Source organism: Balearica regulorum, chromosome 4, assembly GCF_011004875.1.
Source record: "Balearica regulorum gibbericeps isolate bBalReg1 chromosome 4, bBalReg1.pri, whole genome shotgun sequence".
Taxonomy (NCBI): domain Eukaryota; kingdom Metazoa; phylum Chordata; class Aves; order Gruiformes; family Gruidae; genus Balearica; species Balearica regulorum.
In genome coordinates, this window is record NC_046187.1 from 25,511,778 (window position 1) to 25,531,359 (window position 19,582).

Sequence of the window (19,582 nt, forward strand, 5' to 3'; positions counted from 1 at the left end):
GTGCAACCATCCAGCCAATTCCTTATCCACTGAGTGGTCCATCCATCGAACCCATGTCTCTCCAATTTAGAGACAAGGATGTTGTGCGGGACAGTGTCAAATGCCTTGCACAAGTCCAGGTAGATGACGTCAGCTGCCCTTCCCTTATCCACCAATGCTGTAACCCCATCGTAGAAGGCCACCAAGTTTGTCAGGCATGATTTGCCCTTAGTGAAGCCATGTTGGCTGTCGCCAATCACCTCCTTATCTTCCATGTGCCTGAGCATAGTCTCCAGGAGGGTCTGCTCCATAATCTTGCCAGGCACGGAGGTGAGACTGTCTGGCCTGTAGTACCCTGGGTCTTCCTTTTTACCCTTCTTAAAAATGGGGGTTATGTTCCCCCTCTTCGAGTCGGTAGGAACTTTCCCCAATAGCAAGAGCATAGTCAGCAGGTTGAGAGAAGCAATTCTGCTGTTCTGTGTGGCACTTGTGAGACCTTATCTGCATACCATGTCTGTGTTTGTGCCCTTCTACCTCACCCAGCAGAAGACAGATGTTGATGTACTAGAGTGAGTTGAGCAGAAGACCACCAAGACGGTCAGGTGCTGGAGCATGTTGCCATACAAGGAGAGGCTGAGGAGAAATGGACTTCTTCAGTCTGGAGAAGAGAAGGCTAGAGGAGGTCTTGTGGCTGTTTCTAGCAGCCTGATGGAAGCGTATAGAGGAGACTGATGAAGACTTTTCTCAGAGGTGCACAAGGGTAGGATGAGGAACAACAGACATGAGATGAAACATGGGGAATTCAAACTAGACATAGGGGAAAAAATCTTTGACTATAAAGATGATAAAATATTAGAACTAGTTGCCCTGAGAGTTTGTGGATGCTCCATCCTTGGAGATATTGAAAACTTGATTGGCCAAGTTCCTGAGCAGCCTGTTGTACTGGGACTAGTTTTGAGCAGGAAGATGGATGAAATGACCTCTAGAGGCCCCTCTGTGATAATGCTAATACTTATTTTGTGTGAGAAACTGGGAAAAAACCCCCACACTCTATGTAAAGGATATGCAAGATTATACTACTGGTTTTATACTGTTACAGTGAAGATTTAAACATGCAACAAGCTGGAGTGAACAGAAACCAGTATGAGTCTTTAAGCATAATTAAAAAAACCACAAAACACTTCAGTAGTCAACTTCCCACATCAATGAAACATCAGTTTCTTGTCGTGCTTAGGAAAGTAAGCAGAAATTCCTGTATTTTAAGTTATAGATTTCCTATTTTTGAGGTATGTGTGCTTTGGTTGTGGTTGTTTTCTTCTGAAAATATACTACTAAATATTATAGAAATAGATTTCAGTAGCTCAAATTGGTAAAAAAGCATGTAAAATTTCAGCACTATTATTAAAGAACAAGCTTCAGTTACCTTGAATTGTTTAGTCATTAAATATCGTGATGGTGTAGTTTTTGTTACTTATTTCTTTTGCTTTCTTCTCTTGTTTTTAACTTCTGTATCCTGGGAAAAGGCACAGGCAAGGTTTAAGTTCAGAGCCATTCCATGTTAATTGCAGAGACCATTTAGGCAACAGTCATCCAGTTAAATCTGCTGATAGGTTTATATGAGTATTTCTTAGATGGTTTTGGTCGTAATGATTTAGGTTGATACAGATGTACTATGTAAACTAAACATGACTTAGTTTGACCAAAACAAATGTGTAAAGGGCATCTTTTGAGAAAAATGGCAGTGAATGGCTGGGGTCAGAAATCCCTCTTGTTGACACAAGAGGAGGAGTGTTCCTATGGCTCAAGTGAATTTAAAATGTGATAGAGCACAACTGATGGGCAGATTAAGATCATGGCTGTCATTGCACTTTTCAGTTTTCCCTATACTTAAAGTACTGACAAACTTCTCTGCAAGCTGTAGGTACCAACACTTCAGTGGTTTTTAGTCAAGCAATACTTATGTTTGTTTTTTCCATATATAAACAGTTCAGTGGTCTCACACCTCAATTAATATGAACTTATAAGATTAGTCATTCAATAATGTAAATTGGATGTCAGTTGCGAGCGCCCATCTACCGGAAACTTGCCTGAAGGCCCTTTCTTTACAGAATGTTGAGGATGTTAGACAGCATTAGCAAAGAACCTACCACCGCAGCCTGAGGCAGCACATTCCCATAAAGCATCTAGTTTATGTTTTTATTATTTGGTTGTTATTTATTTGAATGCATTGAGAAATAATAAATCTTGAGGAATGTTTTGTTGCTAAAGTAAAAAAAAGTTTTAGAGACTTGGTAAAATGAACCTTTGAGTAAAGTGACTACCTTAAAGTGGTCACTAGATGGCTTGCTAGCCTAGCATTTTCCTAAAATTCATACAGTTTGAAGACCTGTGGATTCCTCTTGCTGCTGTTTTGTGGTGGTTTTTTTGGTTGGTTTGGTTGTTGGTTTGCTTTTTCTTAAATCTAAGATCTTGTTTTAAATACAATTTTTATGTCTGCAAGGGAGTCTAGGCTTACTAATCCTACAAATTTTCTAAATGTCTGACTCAGTGTTGCTAGAACTGTCTTCAAGCTGTTTACATCCTTATAATGAGATAGGTTGTTGACAGAAACTGCATCGTGAAACCTTTGTTTTCTCCATTGTTTTGCCCATTAGTGGGACATTAAAAACAGTGTAATATTTGAAGAGATTTTTTTAATAGGTATGTTTACTTTATGCTTTTGATGGTTTGTAAACTTAGGACATTCTAGCATGGTAGTGAACTAGGGTCCAGAGGGGAATCTTCTGTGAAGCAGCATAATGTGTACTCAGTCATTATATATTGTTTGTAAGGTCTGCTGTTCTTTACAGCAGGTATTACCTTTATTTGATTCTGGGCTTATTGCTGTGGCAGGAGTCTGCTGCAGCTCTCCTGGGCTGTAATGCTGCTGCTCAGGCAAAGGAAGTAGAAGGTAGGTATTGTGTAACTTACTGTCTAATAAAATCAGCTTCCTAAATGATGTCTGATATGTAATGGACTGAGCTTTTCCTTATAAAACACAATTTCTAAGTGCTAGCTTAATTAATTTTCCTCTAATTTGTCTTTGGAGATAGGAATTATGTAACAGCCAGTGAGACTCACTATGTGTTTTTATTCCCGTAGTCATTTAATCTCCCACTTCCTTTCATCATCCCACTCCCTTTGTTTTACTTTCCATGGAGGTAGTGCCTAATGTCTGATAAATGCTTTAAAATGCTTGGGCAAACATTGTGTTTCCTACAGGCATACCTGTTTACTCTGAGTTGCATATACTGGAAAAATAAAGATAACTTCTTTATTCTTGTTATAGGTCAGTATATACTTTGCTGTAAGGGTGAGCTTTTTTCTCAAAAAGTAAAGCAATACTTTACAAAATTTTCCAAAACACTGAAAAATCTGTTTTAAAAAGAATAGTCAACTACCTTTCACTGGGGTTTTTTGTTTGTTTTTTGTTTTTTTTTGCTACTGAGTATCACTGGAACATTTGACTAAGTTTTGACATTTTACACCATCCTTTAAAGTTTTATCGTGATGGCCATTCATATCTTATCAGAAGTTTAAAGTCTTGAGTCCTGAGCATCGTGGAGTGAGAATGTCTTATTTAAAACACATGGAGGAAAATGTTGATTTTTTTTTTTCCCCCCAAATAAACAATTGATATTCTGTGGTATTCTGGCTATGAAACTAGATTTCAGTTCATTGCATATGTATATGCACAAATGGCCTCACATTTAGATGTTCTAAGTGTCAGCATATAGATTAAGACACTGGTGTTATGGCATTAGCTGTAGGTAATAAATTTAATTTGTACTTCTGTGTTAATCACTTTCAGTTGAGAGATTTATTTTTTTTTTTCCTCCATGTTACCACTTCTAATGGTTGTGGTATAGTGAAAGACTTAAATTTATAAATGCTGACTCTCTAAAACCTTTTTTACTTTAGCAGGTATAAAAGCATAGACTTTTCCTTTCTGCTGTAGATAATATATGCATTAATAAGTCATAAAACTGCACTTAACTCAATAGTTAAATATTTACCAGGTAAATGTTACATGAGGCACTTAAGGTTTAGAAAAAAAAAATCTTGTCAGAATGTTTCACTTTAGTTACTCAAGCCAGAAGCTTGGCTAGCAATATATCATATTCTTGGAACAGTGCTGATTTTTAAATGAGTAAAATTTGCTTAATGAATAAACTCTTGCTACAGAGTAGTGCAACATTAGAATTTTACTACTTGACCATATGTTCAGTGTCCAAGCAGCATTCTGAGCAAACATTAAGTTCTGTTTATTCCTTTTATACAGGATATTGTACCAGTGGATGCCTCTTATGAGGTGAAAGAGCTTTATGTGCCAGAAAACAAGCTACAGTTGGCCAAAACTGATGCTGAGTCTCTGTTAACCCTGGAAATAAATAAGGTATTGTATGTTCAGTTGTCTCATTGGTGAAGTTGAAAGGCAGTCTAATCTATTGCTGAGTGGAAGTAGATATAGTCAAAACACCTGTACTGATTACACAATTTATCTCAATATACTTTTGCCTTCTTTTCTTGAGAGAAATAGCAGCATCTGTGTTTTCTTTGATCACTTACTAGAGATAACAATTGAATCTTCGTAATTTCCTAAATAATGTCTGGTATAGTGTTAGCTTGTCTCAAGCCTGGAGATTAAATTTACAATGACTTCCTCCCATGTCTCCCCTACCACCTCTTCATCTATGGACTAAACCATGCCTGGCATGGCTTGTATGAATAGTGTTTTCTAGAAGAAATAGTTGTGGGGGTTTTTTTTGGTTGTTTTTTTTTTTTTTTTCCCCAGTTTACTTACACAAACCATTTTATTTTGAATGGTAATGACCTAGAAATATGAAGGAAATCAGTTACTGCTTCTTGATTCTCCTTGTTGGTAACCTTCAGCTGAGTGATAGTAACCTTATATACCAAGCTCAAACAGTTGCAAACTTAAGTCTACAGAGAAATGATCAGATCTACTTTATTGCTTGTTTGGGGTTTTTTTGTTTGTTTGTTTGTTTGTTTTCTGGTTAGAACATATTCATGCTACTTTTCTGACTTCCAGCAGAGAAAATGTGGAAAAGCATGGATCAACTTGATCAACTGTTCTTATTTTGGTTAAATGCTTTATTTTCCAACTGAGATAAATTAAAGCTGCTTCTGACTGTGTTTCTGTTCTACCTCATCTTCTTTTTCTGAAGAACTAGGCCTAAACACAGATACAATGCATAAGTTTTTTCACTGCCTTTTTTTTTTTTTTTTTTTTTGGACAGTATTACTAGAATTTAAAGCTAAGCATTTGATCTAGGAGCTGATAGGAGCTGACTAAGCTCAGAGTTGAGCATCTGCAGTGAGTAACTTGACTTTGAAAGACTGAGATGACATACTAAGCACTGAATTAAATATTTTTAAAATTTTCCTAGCCTTCTATTACTAATAAACTTTAATACTTACTTTCACTGCATCTTACTAGATTTTTTTTTCACGTATGTGTCTGTAAAGCTATTTATTGCTTTGATGAGGAATAAATATTTAAGGTCACCATTATTAAATTTTTGTAGTGTCCTGTTCTAAATTGCTCCCTATCTAGAAAAACAAATCCTTTCCCCCTCCACCTCCAACCAGTTATTTGTTAAATATCAAGCAAGCATATAATGTAAGCTTGGGAGGAAAATGTATGTTGTACTTGCTTCAGCATAAATTATATGGTGTAGTAAAATTAGTCATGGTCTTTGCAAAAGAGACTTGCACAGCATAGCCTGTCTGTCAAAGACTTGACTGAGTCTTAGTAATGCACATGCAGAAATAATAGAGGCTGCACACTAAGTCGTAATATGACTGTTGAAGTGCTAAAGAAGGAAATTCCCTGTAAGTTGATACCTCTTAAACTAAAATAAGTACTAGTCCTGAGAGAATTTTACTTTTGGATTGTCTCATTGGTTTCTGCAATAAAAATTTTCTTTCTAATCTGTTTTAAGATTAGACCTCTTAACATTCTGATATTTTGGGGGTAATTGTATGTGTTGGGGTTTTTTTTTTCTTTCTTAACCTCTTGGTTATCTTGCTTTGTTAAAATAAATGCAAGTGGAGCTCTCTAATTCTCTTAAGTTGAACTTCATCAAACATTTACAAATAAAGTTTGTTGTGGGGTTTTTTGTTGCTGTTTGGCTTGTTTTTTGACAAATTTGATCTAGTGTAAGAACTGGAAAATAGCCAAAAATATGAACAGCGTGCAACAAGGTGTTAGGGTTTTTTTTTTTTTCTTACTTGTAGAAACTTTGAATTCTTTGTGATTAAAAACTAATACTGAGAAATCTTCCATTTATACTGTCCTGCATTTTATGGGTAAATCATGATCTATTATGATTAATACCTGATGTCAATCATTAAGCAACACATTTTATCTGCTCTATTTCTCCATGTCTTTATAAGGTGGATATGCAATGGGTGCAAGTGCTAGCAGAAGGTTGGGCAACACCCCTGAATGGCTTTATGAGAGAGAGAGAATACCTACAGTGCCTTCACTTTGACTGTCTCCTCGATGGTAGGGTAAAACTTAGCATTGGTAAAACTGAGCAAACTAATCCTACTTCTAAAATATTGTTGATGCTTTGCTGCTTTGTGCTGGTGTGGTGACATGTTATCAGGCTAGTGGGCAACCTGGGGTAAGAGAATGGGATATTATAATCATCAGTTTAAATTTTATGGTTTTATTCTTTTTGTATCTACTGTTGTGTTAGAGTTTGAATGTCTTGTAATTTTACCTTTATATTTTTCAAATTTTTTCATTTGTGAAAAACATTTAAACCTAAAATCCACATTTCTAATTTGTTTTGAAGAAATTGATTTTAGAATTCAGAACTGCTGTTTAGCTCTGCGTGCCAAAAGATTTGTTCCATAATAGTAATGAAGGAAAAGATAATGTGTGCGAAAACATTTGTTCCATAATAACAATGAAGGAAAGGACAATGAACTGATTTGAGTGCTGGAGCTATTGCAAGTATGAAATCAGAACTTGAGGAGGTGGCTTGAATATGAACAACTGTCACATGTAATTAACATAGTAATTATCCTGTGATGATTTAAACAAATATATTTTATTTTGTCATTACCAATTGGCTAAGAGCAAGCATTACTTAAGGCAGTCTACAACTGATAACATCCTCAGGTTTTGGAATTTGATTTTGATCGTCTGTTATTTTTCATTTATTCCTCTCTGAGGGCTCTGTTTTACTCCAGCCTTTTAGGGTTTTTTTGCACTCTCTATATCAAAAAGTAATAGTAAGAATTCCTGTCTCCCCACTTTCTTCTACATTACTCTTCTCTTGCTGGAGACCAAATAGCAGGAAAAAAGAAGCTGCTTGTCTTTCAAATCTATGATCCAGACATCTGTTGTCCCTCTTAAATTTTTCTAGTCCCCTTTTCTATAAGTCTGTCAGATACTATCCTAGGCAAAATAATGTCACCCTGTTATTTGGGAGTATCTAAAGTTTGGAGTATCTAAAGTATCATTTTGGACTGCTAGTTTTGTGTTCATTCCATTTGCCTTCTGTGTGTTCATTCAGGTGAAACGTCCTCTGCAGATGGCATGCTATGCATTCAACTGCTAAAAAAAGCTTGTAGCCCCTTATTCTGTTCTGTAATCTTCTGTAAATTGGAATTTTTATAAGACATTTAAGACCTTGTATAAGCGAGTGTTTCACGTATGCCAATATTACAAGTTTTTAAACTTCTCTTGCAATTGTTTTTAGTACCTCACGTATGCTGCAAAAAATATGAGTAATAAAAAGTAATGAATAACTTATTGATTTTCAGTCCTAAGCTTGAATAGGACAGTCGTGGTTTTTTAGATGCTACCATATCTCCTTTTCTTAAATATCTACTGTAACATTTACATATGAGAACCTTTTTAGAAAAATGTGTTTGCCTTAAAGCTGCTTTGCTGCTTGAAGTAGTGGCAACAGTTAAATCAAAACAAAAACATAAACGTTTTCTCCCTGCTTGGTATGTTAGTTCTGGAATCTCAAAGCAGCAGTCATTTTCCAAGGTTTTGATTTTGGCAAGAAAAATTGTTTGATACCTTCAATGTATCTCCTCCTTTGGGCTCTAATGCAGCGTTCATACTGACTGACTTCTACATTATGGAGATCTGTGCAGGTGTGTTCAGATAACTTAAGCTTTAAAGCTTATCTGAAATAGTCTCAAGCTGACACTGTGCTCATCTGTGACTTAACAAACTCACTCCACTACCTTGCCTCAGTTTCTCGTTTGTACAGTGGCTGCAGACAGATATCAAAGGTATTATATATTTATTATTAGTTGCTGACAAAATTGTAATAATCAACAGGTTTGAGATATCTTCCCAGTTTGAAGTATTTATTGGTTGCAAAGCAAAAGGATATTTTTAATTTAACAAGTTGGGGTGGCAAATCACCCTGTGACTGTTGCCAAGCTCAATTTTATGACCAAGTTGGCAAAATCGGTGTTATTTGGAGTCTTGACCCCACTAAAGCAAATAGCAAAACCCCCATGACTCTTCTGCTGGAGAGCACCAAAAAGTTTTGCACTCTTTCAGCAATTGTATGCTCATTAGAATTCAAGCCTTTGTACAGTATTTACTCCACTGGGTTTCTCAAATCTTGCTCTTGTAGTCAAAAAACCCAAGACTTCCAGCATCTAGCAGTGGAGTAAATGCTTAAAAATGAGGATCACACATAACCTTAAAATTCAGATACATTGGTTTAGTTTTAGAAGTAAAGTAGCTGTTAAGCTTTCAGCTGAACAAACTGTGCAAAATGTCTGCCTGACTCAACAGTTTTTTCTGAAATACATATGCTTGAATCTGAATACAGTTTTATGTAAACAGAAAAAGTCACCTTTTGAAATAGTTGAATTATACATGCTAACTACTTGGGTACATTTGGCTGCTTCTATCGCATTGAACTTTTCTTACAGACCAGAAGTACGGCTCCTGAGAATCATAGAATCATTTTGGTTGGAAAAGACCTTTAAGATCATCAAGTCCAACCGTTAACCTAGCACTGCCAAGTCCAACCATGTCCCTAAGCACCACATCTACAAGTCTTTTAAGTACTTCCAGGGATGGTGACTCAACCACTTCCCTGGGCAGCCTATTCCAATGATTGACAACCCTGTTGATGAAGAAATTTTTCCTAATATCCAATCTAATGCTATTTCTTTTTTACTCATCCACTCCAGTAGCAGTTTTGCATAATGTTTTAGATCTGTTTAAAAATGTCAGTTGTGTATTTCTGCTTACTGTATAGCTTCTTGAACAAGATACTCATCTGAGATCCCAAAAAAGTAGTATCTTCACAGTCTAAATACTTGTGTGCAGCTATTAGTGCTTGCTCTTTTCAGTACTGTCTTTACTCTTTCTCAAACCTCAGTACTTGCACGTTTTTATAGGACACATATCTTTTGCAAGAGTTCATGCTAAAAGTTGCTTTTAACCCCTGTTAAAATAGGTACTTGAACTACATGTTGTGTGATACGGTCTGGACTCTACCTTCTTAGGAGGATAGATTTTCATAGTGTCATTGATGACCATTACCAAGGATAAGGACTTGTTTTTCCTTCTTTCTGCAGGGGGAGTTATTAATCTGTCAGTGCCTATAGTGCTAACGGCTACTCAAGAAGACAAAGAAAGACTGGATGGGTGTACAGCAATTGCACTGGTGTATGCAGGTCGCCGTGTGGCCATTCTCCGTAATCCTGAATTCTACGAACACAGGAAAGAGGAACGCTGTGCAAGGCAATGGGGGACAACATGCAAGGAACATCCCTATATCAAGGTGTGTGTTTAAAAGTTGAAAATCTAGTCCTATTAGCTGTACTGTTTGTGGAGCTGCAAATTAGTGAAGCTGATGTCTGTGACTGGTGTATTTCAACAGCAAAATTACTTTAGGAACTAATTAAAACATTTGAGCAGAAACAAAGGTGATTTTTTTGTTGTTGTTCTATGCAGCTGTTGAATAGTCTGCACTTAGTGTGAAAATCTCATGTAAATACATACACATGAAATGAATTTAGAATGTACTGCAGAATCTGTGCTACAGAAGAGGGAACTTTGCCCTCTAGTGTGCCTAGGAAACACATCCCTCTGTGTAGCCAGAGGGATCATCAAAGCTCCCTAATCAGTGGATATATGCATTGTGGAGGCAAGAAAACTTCTATTGTGCTTGCATGTGGAGCACGTGAGAACTGCCTGGTTTAGATGCTTTTGAAATAGGCCTGGTTCCTGGAGGTTCATCATTTAAGTCTCTGGGCACTTATTTCCCATCCATTGTGTTCAGTATGTTTTATTATCTTGACCTTATGAGTATGTCATACTGAAATATTCTAATTGTAACATGCTCGTCACAATGCTGTGTTTGGTTTTGCAAGCTGATGTAAGTGGTGCATCTTAACTCTGCAGAGCCAACATGTTTCTTCCCCATTTGTCTCTATAGTTTCTTTTTGTTTACAACTATGACTTAAAATCATATAAAAAGAAATCAAACCTCAAATTATGAGCTTGCCTTTGATGTGTTCTAAAAGTATCTGTATGACTAATAGTTATACATATGTGAAAACTATGGATTTTTTTTTACTTCTTATTAATAATGTAATCAATTTCTTTATTAATGTGTGATGACATCCTTTTACTGACTGAAGTTGTATTCAGGAGTATATCTGAAAAAGGACGTTTCCTGCTAGATACAAGTAAGAGTATTCTGGAAGATTTTCAAAGCCCTTGCTGTGTTCTGTGCTGATGAACATAAGATTACCCCTTTATTGAAAACTTAACACAAATTTAAAAAATTCTAAGAAAATCTCATGCAGACAAGATTGGAATGACTTGTTGTAATGCATTAGCAATTACAGAATGACATGGCTGAAACTAATGTAGAAGGTAAGGGGCTATGTTCTTGTGTCTGTACTGGGGCGTATAGTAGTATCATTACAGCATATGAATGTGTGCATAGTAGTATGACAGCGCATGAATCTGGTGGCCCTCCTAAATTCATCAGAAATCTTTAAATGCCTGAGAGTTACTGTAGTGCAGAGTTTTCTCATCTTCATATCTTTATGAAGATCTCCTTCCTCTCACCTTGGTAAGATGTCAAAGTCTGCCATTTTCTTTTGGAAGAGGGCGGTGACTGTAGCATCATTTAATTCCAGCAGGTTGTCTACCTTCAAGCAAAAATAAATTGACAAATCCACACTTAATTTTAACATCTTGGATTGTGGGTTTAGTATATAATGTCTTATATCAACTGTTGTTGTCATCCTTAAATTACATAAGGCTAAAAAATTATCAGAAATGTGTATGAAATGTGGAAGTGGTTTTGTGGTTCCATTTTCAAAAGCAAATGTATTCTCAGAAATTAACAATTTCTGAGTGCTTTCTATGGCCAGTGCTAGAGTACATTAAGCAGCTTGCCATAATTATTTTTTAAAAAGGCTGAATTGGTATTTGATGATATCAAAGCAATTCAAGTGAGTGTAAAATATATGTTGCCTTGGTAAAGTGCTACCATGAAATAAATCCAAAAGCTATCCTACCTCAAAGATTCTGATTTTATTTGTAAATTGAAGTGGGTGAGTAGTTAATCAGAACTGTTTTATTAATTACTTTATTGCTGACCAGAATCTTGTGAAATGCAGAGTGATACTAGAACTACATTTGCTTTGATCAACAACTATAAAATGTGCAACTCTATTGTACTTAGTGTATTAGGCTCTCCAGCCACTATCTCCTTTTGTCATGTAATAATGTAGGTTAAGAATACTGGTTACTTATTATACTTATAAATCATTTATTTTGAGAAAGGCATATGCCTACTGAAGATTTGTGCATCTCTCCTGCACTGTGGTATAACGTGTCTGGACTATGTTCCAGTGGTTTTGGGGAGGTTTTTAATTTTTTTTTTTTTTAAAACATTTCTGCTTGGCTTGAGACTGTCAAATAAAATTAACCTGGAACGCTTCCCTTGGTAAAGATGTGACCCCATTGCGATGCTCTAAATGCTCAGGAGAAGCTGACAACCAATCCTAACAACGATTTCCTTTCTTTTTTTAGATGGTTATGGAGCAAGGGAACTGGCTTGTAGGTGGAGATCTACAAGTCCTTGATCGTATTTATTGGAATGATGGACTTGATCAATACCGTCTCACTCCAGCTGAACTAAGGCAGAAATTCAAGGAAATGAATGCTGGCAAGTTTTTCTTGTTCTGTTTCTTCTTGCAGAGATTTATCCAAATGCCTGCTGCCTCAATACCACAGGGGCCTGCATTGTTTCAAGGATGAAGATTGTGAATGCGCTTTTAAGTGGCATTCTTTGCCTCTTACTGATATTAATTTTCATGATCTCATGCATTGCATTGCCTAAATACAAAGGTTCTGAATTTTATCTTCCCATGCACACTAGAAATGTTGCTAATGCAAGAAAAGATAATGTTAAAATGAGGTAGAATGTGATTTAAGAATTATCAGGTTTGGCTAACACTGTAGAGGTATGGTTGAGCACTAAGCTTTCATGCTCTGCTATTTTTAAGTCCGTTCCATGCTACTTCTGGGGAGCAAAGTTTATAACTGTAATGCAAGTAAACTGGTGCAAAGGGGAATATATCACAGTGTTACCTGAAAGCGGCAAAATAATTCACTCTCTAAGACTTATTTTGAAGTTTTAGAAAGCAGGCATTCTTTATTGCAGCTCTGGGTGCATGGGGGATAACTCCACCTAACGTGCACACCCAAAAGACAAAACTAGCAAGTATTTATACTATGTTAATATACATATTCAGTATATTTCCGAGTAGTGCTTATCATATTCATGGATTTTCCAGGAACTCGTTAACATATGCTAATGTCTTTCGCCCATGTTTGTTGGCACCTCTGGGTGGTCCTCGGGGGTCTTCAGACTCAGTCCTGGTATCACATATACCTTATCCCTCAAGGCTGGTTTTGTGATCACCTTGTAACTTTCTTATCTTTGCGCATCTGTTCTTCCAAGGCCGAGCTGTTTAAAATGAGATTGTTCCAGAGCTTCTTATCTTATAACTAATTATTTTCTAAGTTACAATGGTTTCCCTTTTTGTTTGGTTACATCTATTGAGTAATGGCTCTAATTGCTTGAGCTGATCTTAATATTTCAATATTCACAGGTATCAACAGTTAAAAAATTGTGAGCTAACTGCTAGCTTTATGTTGCAGAAAAACCAAAGCTGGTTTTCTTACTAAAGCAGTTGTGTTAGGCAGATAAGAGGCTGAGTAATGTCATAAAGCAGACAACAATCAAACATAACTGCCTTCATTGTGGCAGTGACTGGCAGATAGCTGCTAAGCACCTCTAAGTGTGAGGAACAGATTAACACCAAGAATGCAAACAGAGATTAGTCCTGAGCTCCTGTCTTTTTTCAGTGTGGTCAGTAATTCCCGGATCTGCAGGATTGAGATACCAGTCTTTGTTTTAGCTAACCCCTAAATAAATATATTTGATATGTGAAAACAACCAGTTCTTTAGATTTCACTGGTTCTTTATTGGAAAACCTCTCAGTTATGGTGATTTTGCTGTCTTGCAGGTTACTTAAGTTCATCTTAATTTGCAGAAGGGAGAAAACCTGGTTGTGTCAGGATTTTCTGCTGAAGGCTTTGTAATACTTTGGAATAGCAGTTAGCCTGGCTTTGTTCTTACTGTGTGTAAACTCTACTAAGCTGTTTAGGTGAAGGAAACTTATTAAGGCACTCTAAATTCTCTTCTGTTTTGTTGCAAACATGTCCCATTTGTTCTCCTAATGATACATTGAGCCTCTAAGACAGGTAGCATAGTTTGATTTTTCTCTTAGAATATAACTTTATATTATATACTCATGCAAGTGAAAAATCCAAAGAGATTATACCTATTGGAGAAACTAGAGTAATTCTGCGGAAATCTCAAAAATGAAGGAAGCTGATTTATGGGTTTTTTAGTGTGGTGGATTTTTATTAGTTTTGCTTTTTGAGTATAATGATTTTATAATAATTCATAATCCTTTAGTGACCTGTGACTACTGCTATTATACTTGTTTAATAGAATTCAGAGGAAAGATTGTACTGTTTGAAGAATTTTCTACGGTTGTTCAACTCCTGATAAAATAACTTGCTTTCCTTATATGTTTTGTCTGTTCTTTCTCCATAGATGCTGTCTTTGCATTCCAGTTGCGCAACCCAGTGCACAATGGGCACGCTCTTTTAATGCAGGATACTCATAAACAGCTTTTGGAACGTGGCTACCGGCGCCCAGTTTTACTCTTGCATCCTCTTGGAGGCTGGACAAAGGAGGATGATGTTCCTCTCATGTGGCGCATGAAGCAACATGCTGCAGTACTGGAGGAGGGGATCTTGAATCCAGAAACAACAGTAGTGGCTATATTCCCTTCCCCCATGATGTATGCTGGACCAACTGAGGTAAATGCATCAAGAGTTTAAAACAAAACCAAACCACTCTGGTAGTGCACTAAAGTATTTCATGCTATGCCTGATGTTTGTGCATTGTGGGGTTGGTGGTTTTTGTTTTTTTTTTTTTTTAATGGAGAGAGGAGGCTAATTTTCCTTGGGAGACCAGACTCTAAAGGCTCCTTCTGTCATCAACCAAAACATTCTTCTATGAAGAAACTTTTATATTGGAGGATTTTGCTGGAGGTGGTGGAAGACAATATTGGGTTTATGTCCTCATTTCTTTACAGTTTTAAGGGCATGGTAATGAATTAATCCTTCCTCCTTTTTTACAGTCTTTTTCAGAAGGAATTATGAGATCTGTTAACATACCAAATAGTTGTCCTGAATGTTAAGATACTTAAGTTTTATGACTATTAAGCAAGAAGTTTGTATGTTGGAAGGCTATACACAAATTAGGGAAAAAAAAAAAAAAGCTTTGTTTATTTTTTGGCAAACTTGATTCATAGAGAACTGTTTCAAGGCTTTTGTATGAAATAATTCTTTGGTAACACTTTATTTATAAGCCAGATCTTGGGTTGGAATCCCTAGAGGTTTGTGGGAAGCAGCAGAGAGAATAAATGCTCTCATTTGAGGGCAATTCCTTTAGGGGATATTGGTTCTCCATCTCATTACTTTTTTTCTTTTCTTTTTTTTTTTTTCCCCCTCCTTCCACCCTCCATGAGTCACAGGAAGTTCAAATTCTGACCAGGCTCAAGAGGTTAACTTTCTGGTAGCTTTTTAATAGATAGGGTATCTCACCAGTGGAATTAAATTAGACAGGTGTCGCTTATTTTCTACTGGACAGTTGACTGATCGAACAGAGCTTGCGCTGCATTTCAGTCCAGAGGAAAAAACTGTAGTCCAGATCTAATTGAGGCACGTAAGTGAGCTACTGTAGGGACTCTGGTACTGTTTGCCATAGGCCTTTTGTGAGAATTAACAGAAATCTTTCACTTCAGTCTTGTATTGATGAGCATAGAAGGAGGAACAAAATACACAATCCTTATTCTGAACAGAATAAGAGTTTTCTCCTAACCTATATGGCATTTCCAGTCACCTCAGAATACAGTCTGACAATAATATTCAATATTTGTAGAGCAGTAATAAAAGAGACTCTTCCTTTGGTTATTTTCCGTAGGTCATTTAAAAGACATTGGCACCAGATCTGTTTCTGTAGCACAAGTACTTTACAGAACAACAAGCAGCTGTTAGTATGGTAATCTACAGGATGGATGTGACCATCCAGTCTGTAAAGATTTTAATGGACATATTTCATTAGCATGAATTTAGCATTTTTGTGTTTTTAACATTCCTCATGGAAGAAAACCTTGGAAGAAAAGAAACAGTTCTGTAAGGGAAAATTCTGTATCAAAATGCAATAAATTCACCTGCTTAGGAAAGTAAATAATGTTCTGAGGTAGTATGGATGTATAGAAATGGGACAAGAGCTGCTAGTTTTATGTGTCAAACATGTGGTTTGCATTGTTCTAAATTGTCTTAGTCAAATAGCCTCACTTATTCAAAATGGAGTTCTTAATTGCTGTTACGCAAATGACAACTTAAATTTCTTAACTGTGCTAGAATAGTTTCAGAAAATATGCAGCTAGCTGGTATTGTATGCTGGAATTTCATGTGTATGGCCCACTCTGTGCTTGTAACATAAATATTAAAATTAGTAGCATAGCTATCAGCATCCAGATGCTTCCATAGCACCTAGATGCTTGAATAGCAGTGGAATCCGGCGTGTGTGACGTCTGGCTGTGGTCAAGATGAAAACTGATACCAATGGTACCTTCATAACTCATGACTTGTTCCTAATTTTATTATCTGACTACTCATCTACAGAACTCTGTCCCTATCGACTGCAGAATTTTCTCCTTGAATGGTTTCCATAACAGTTAGTTACACAACTAATGTAGAATTAACAGTTAGTTGCTAGTTTGGAAATAGCTTTTGAGCTTCTTGTCTAAAGCCTATTAACATAGAACAGCATGCATAACTTTTTTTTTTTTTTTAATGGAAGGAAAATTTATCCATCACATCATCCATTTACTCCAAGGTAGTGCCAGCAACTTCTGTCCTATGGTTTGTGGGGTTTTTCCCTCCTGTCTCCTTTTTGTGTTTTGTTTTGTTTTTTTTTCCTTTAGTGCTTGACAGATGGTTTGACAGATGTTTATTACTGTTTAACTTGAGAAGCTACTTTACACTATGTAGTTACTGGGTAGACCCTTCAGTTTTGTGTGAAGGTGAGGCTGCACATATAACAAAGTACTGTTATATACTTGCTGTTTTTTTAAACTCTTCTGTGAGTATCCTTTGGTAGATACTAAGATATATAGATAGTATGACAATTCTTTTAAGGGAATACTTCCCAATATGAGAACATAGTGGCATTTCCTGAAGTGATGTGTCTTTGCTACCTAAAGTGATGTAATAATTACTTTTCCTGTACTGTACAGTTAAATTTTCTATTGAAAATATTACATATATGTGGTGGGTTGACCCTGGCTGAGGGCCAGGTGCCCACCAGAGCCGCTCTATCACTCCCCTCTTTCATTAGACAGGGGAGAAAAGGTACAATGAAAGAAAACTTACGGGTCGAGATAAGGACAGGGAGAGATCATTCTCTATCATCACGAGCAAAACAGACCGAACTTAGAGAGGGAATTCATCTTATTTATTACTAAGCAAAACAGAGTAGAGGAATGAGAAATAAAACCAAATCTTAAAAACACCTCCCCCCACCCCTCCCATCTTCCCGGGCTCAACTTCACTCCCAGCTTCAACCTCCGCCCCCCTCAGCGGCACAGGGGGACGGGGAGTGGGGGTTACGGTCAGTTCCTCACGCGGTGTTTCTGCCGCTTCTTCATCCTCAGGGGGAGGACTCATCGTTCCCCTGATCCGGCGTGGGGTCCCTCTCACGGGAGACAGTCCTTCATGACCTTCTCCAATGTGAGTCTCCTCCATGGGGTGCAGACCTTCAGGAGCAAACTGCTCCAGCGTGGGTCCCCCACGGGGTCACAAGTCCTGTCAGCAAACCTGCTCTGGCGTGGGCTCCTCTCTCCACGGATCCACAGGTCCTGCCAGGAGCTTGCTCCAGCGTGGGCTTCCCATGGGGTCACAGCCTCCTTCAGGTGCCTCCACCTGCTCCGGCATGGGGCCCTCCATGGGCTGCAGGTGGAATCTCTACACCCCCTCATCCTCCCTCCATGGGCTGCAGGGGGACAGCCTGCTTCACCATGGTCTTCACCACGGGCTGCAGGGGGATCTCTGCTCTGGTGCCTGGAGCACCTCCTGCCCCTCCTTCTTCAGTGACCTTGGCGTCTGCAGAGTTTCTTACATCTTCTCACTCCTCTCTCCGGCTGCAAAAGCGCTCTCTAACTGTTTTTGTCTTTCTTAAATATATTATCACAGAGGCGCTGATTGCCTTGGCCTTGGCCAGCGGTGGGTCCGTCTTGGAGCCGGTTGGCATTGGCTCTGTCAGACACAGGGGAAGCTTCTAGCAGCTTCTCACAGAAGCCACCCCTGTAGTCCCCCCGCTACCAAAACCTTGCCATGCAAAACCAACACAATATAAAAATATAAAAATGAATTAAGAAAATTTATCAACAGTCCTATAACGCAATATATCTAAAAACTGTCATTAAGTATAACACATCTAACAGTCTAGGGCGTAGTAAATACTGCAAACAGTCTTTTGGAGAAAAAAATTCCTCTCACCATATTTAGTAAAAGAGATGCTTTTCTAAATAATTTGAAAGCTTTTCTTTGGTTGTAGGATATGGATGACTGAATAGTCTGTGTGCAGAATTTCCTTTGAAGTATTCTTTTTTTACCTTCGGTACTAACTGAGCTATAAGGAAAAATGTAAAAATCAAGTTGTTACGAAAAACTCATTTTAAAATGTGCAGCAAGGTAATGTGGCAAAGCTGTTCATCAATATTTACAATACTTCAAATATTAGGTGGAAAGGAGTTGGTGCATCCAAGCAAGAATTCAGTAAAGCTGCCTTCTGATTTTGGCATTGGTTCCTCCTCAGTTCATATAGATGTGTTAGAATCAAATTATTTCAAAGTGATCGGGGGAAAAGTGACTAAATATTTACCAAAGCTCGAGTTGCTTTATCAGTTTTCATCTCGGAAGCTTGTGGTATAAATAGGCAATCTTAATGCTCTGAAAGCCTATTCCAAACATATATGTGCAGTATATACCTAGTTTATATGTCGTTTGGGTCTTAACGTTGACACAGACTATAAGTGTTAAAGTCCTGTCTCGGACAGCATCCTTGCTGCGTGCACCAGGTGAAAATGCAGACCATGGGTATTTTTTCTTTTTTATTGTGCAGATCGATTGATTAGATCACTTGTGAACACTGTGTTTAAGTAACCTATCTTGTCTGTCTTCCGATGAGATGTTTGGCAGCTATGTATTGGTCAGGGTGTCTTTTTAGAGAAATTACTGTGATTAAAATAGAGCAATAGATCCCACTAGCTTCCCAAAGCAGTTGCTTTTCAATTGATCTTTTTATGTAAAAGGAAAGGGATGGAGGGTGACAACATAAGGAAGAACTGAGCTAAGAAATGGATGAGCTCCATCTTTCTTGACCTGATTATAGTGTTTCAAACACTGTTCTAAAGTAACTTTTTAAGTATCCTAATGTGCAACTGAAACAGGAATAGTATGTCTTAGCTGTAAGTTTGGTGGTGATTCACATAACTGATTCTTTGTTTTGCTGTGACTCCACAGTAAAAATCATGTCTGATTAGAGGAAAAAGTGGTAATTACACAATGCATGCACATTTTAAGGGTTATATTTTGACTGTTTTCTTCTGTTAACTGTCTCTGTTCTAGGTTCAATGGCACTGTAGATCACGGATGGTTGCAGGAGCTAACTTCTACATTGTAGGGCGAGATCCAGCAGGGATGCCACACCCTGACACTGGGAAAGATCTGTATGAACCAACCCATGGTGCCAAAGTGTTGACAATGGCTCCAGGCCTCCGAGCACTTGAAATTGTACCCTTCAGAGTTGCAGCTTATAATAAGAAAAAGAAGTGCATGGATTATTATGACTCTGATCAGTAAGTTGTATTT

At 37.5% G+C, this 19,582-nt stretch overlaps 1 protein-coding gene across 4 annotated transcripts in view; it reads left to right on the forward strand.

The window, feature by feature from the left end:
• The window catches only part of PAPSS1 (3'-phosphoadenosine 5'-phosphosulfate synthase 1), a 52,541-nt gene that overhangs the window by 17,783 nt on the left and 15,176 nt on the right, over window positions 1-19,582 (forward strand). For all 4 annotated transcript variants that reach the window (XM_075751491.1, XM_075751490.1, XM_075751488.1 and 1 more), the window contains exons 6-11: window positions 4,301-4,414; window positions 6,439-6,550; window positions 9,616-9,821; window positions 12,092-12,227; window positions 14,190-14,458; window positions 19,340-19,569. In XM_075751491.1, the coding sequence (XP_075607606.1) occupies window positions 4,301-4,414; window positions 6,439-6,550; window positions 9,616-9,821; window positions 12,092-12,227; window positions 14,190-14,458; window positions 19,340-19,569 (1,067 nt within the window). The remainder of the gene's footprint in view (window positions 1-4,300; window positions 4,415-6,438; window positions 6,551-9,615; window positions 9,822-12,091; window positions 12,228-14,189; window positions 14,459-19,339; window positions 19,570-19,582) is intronic.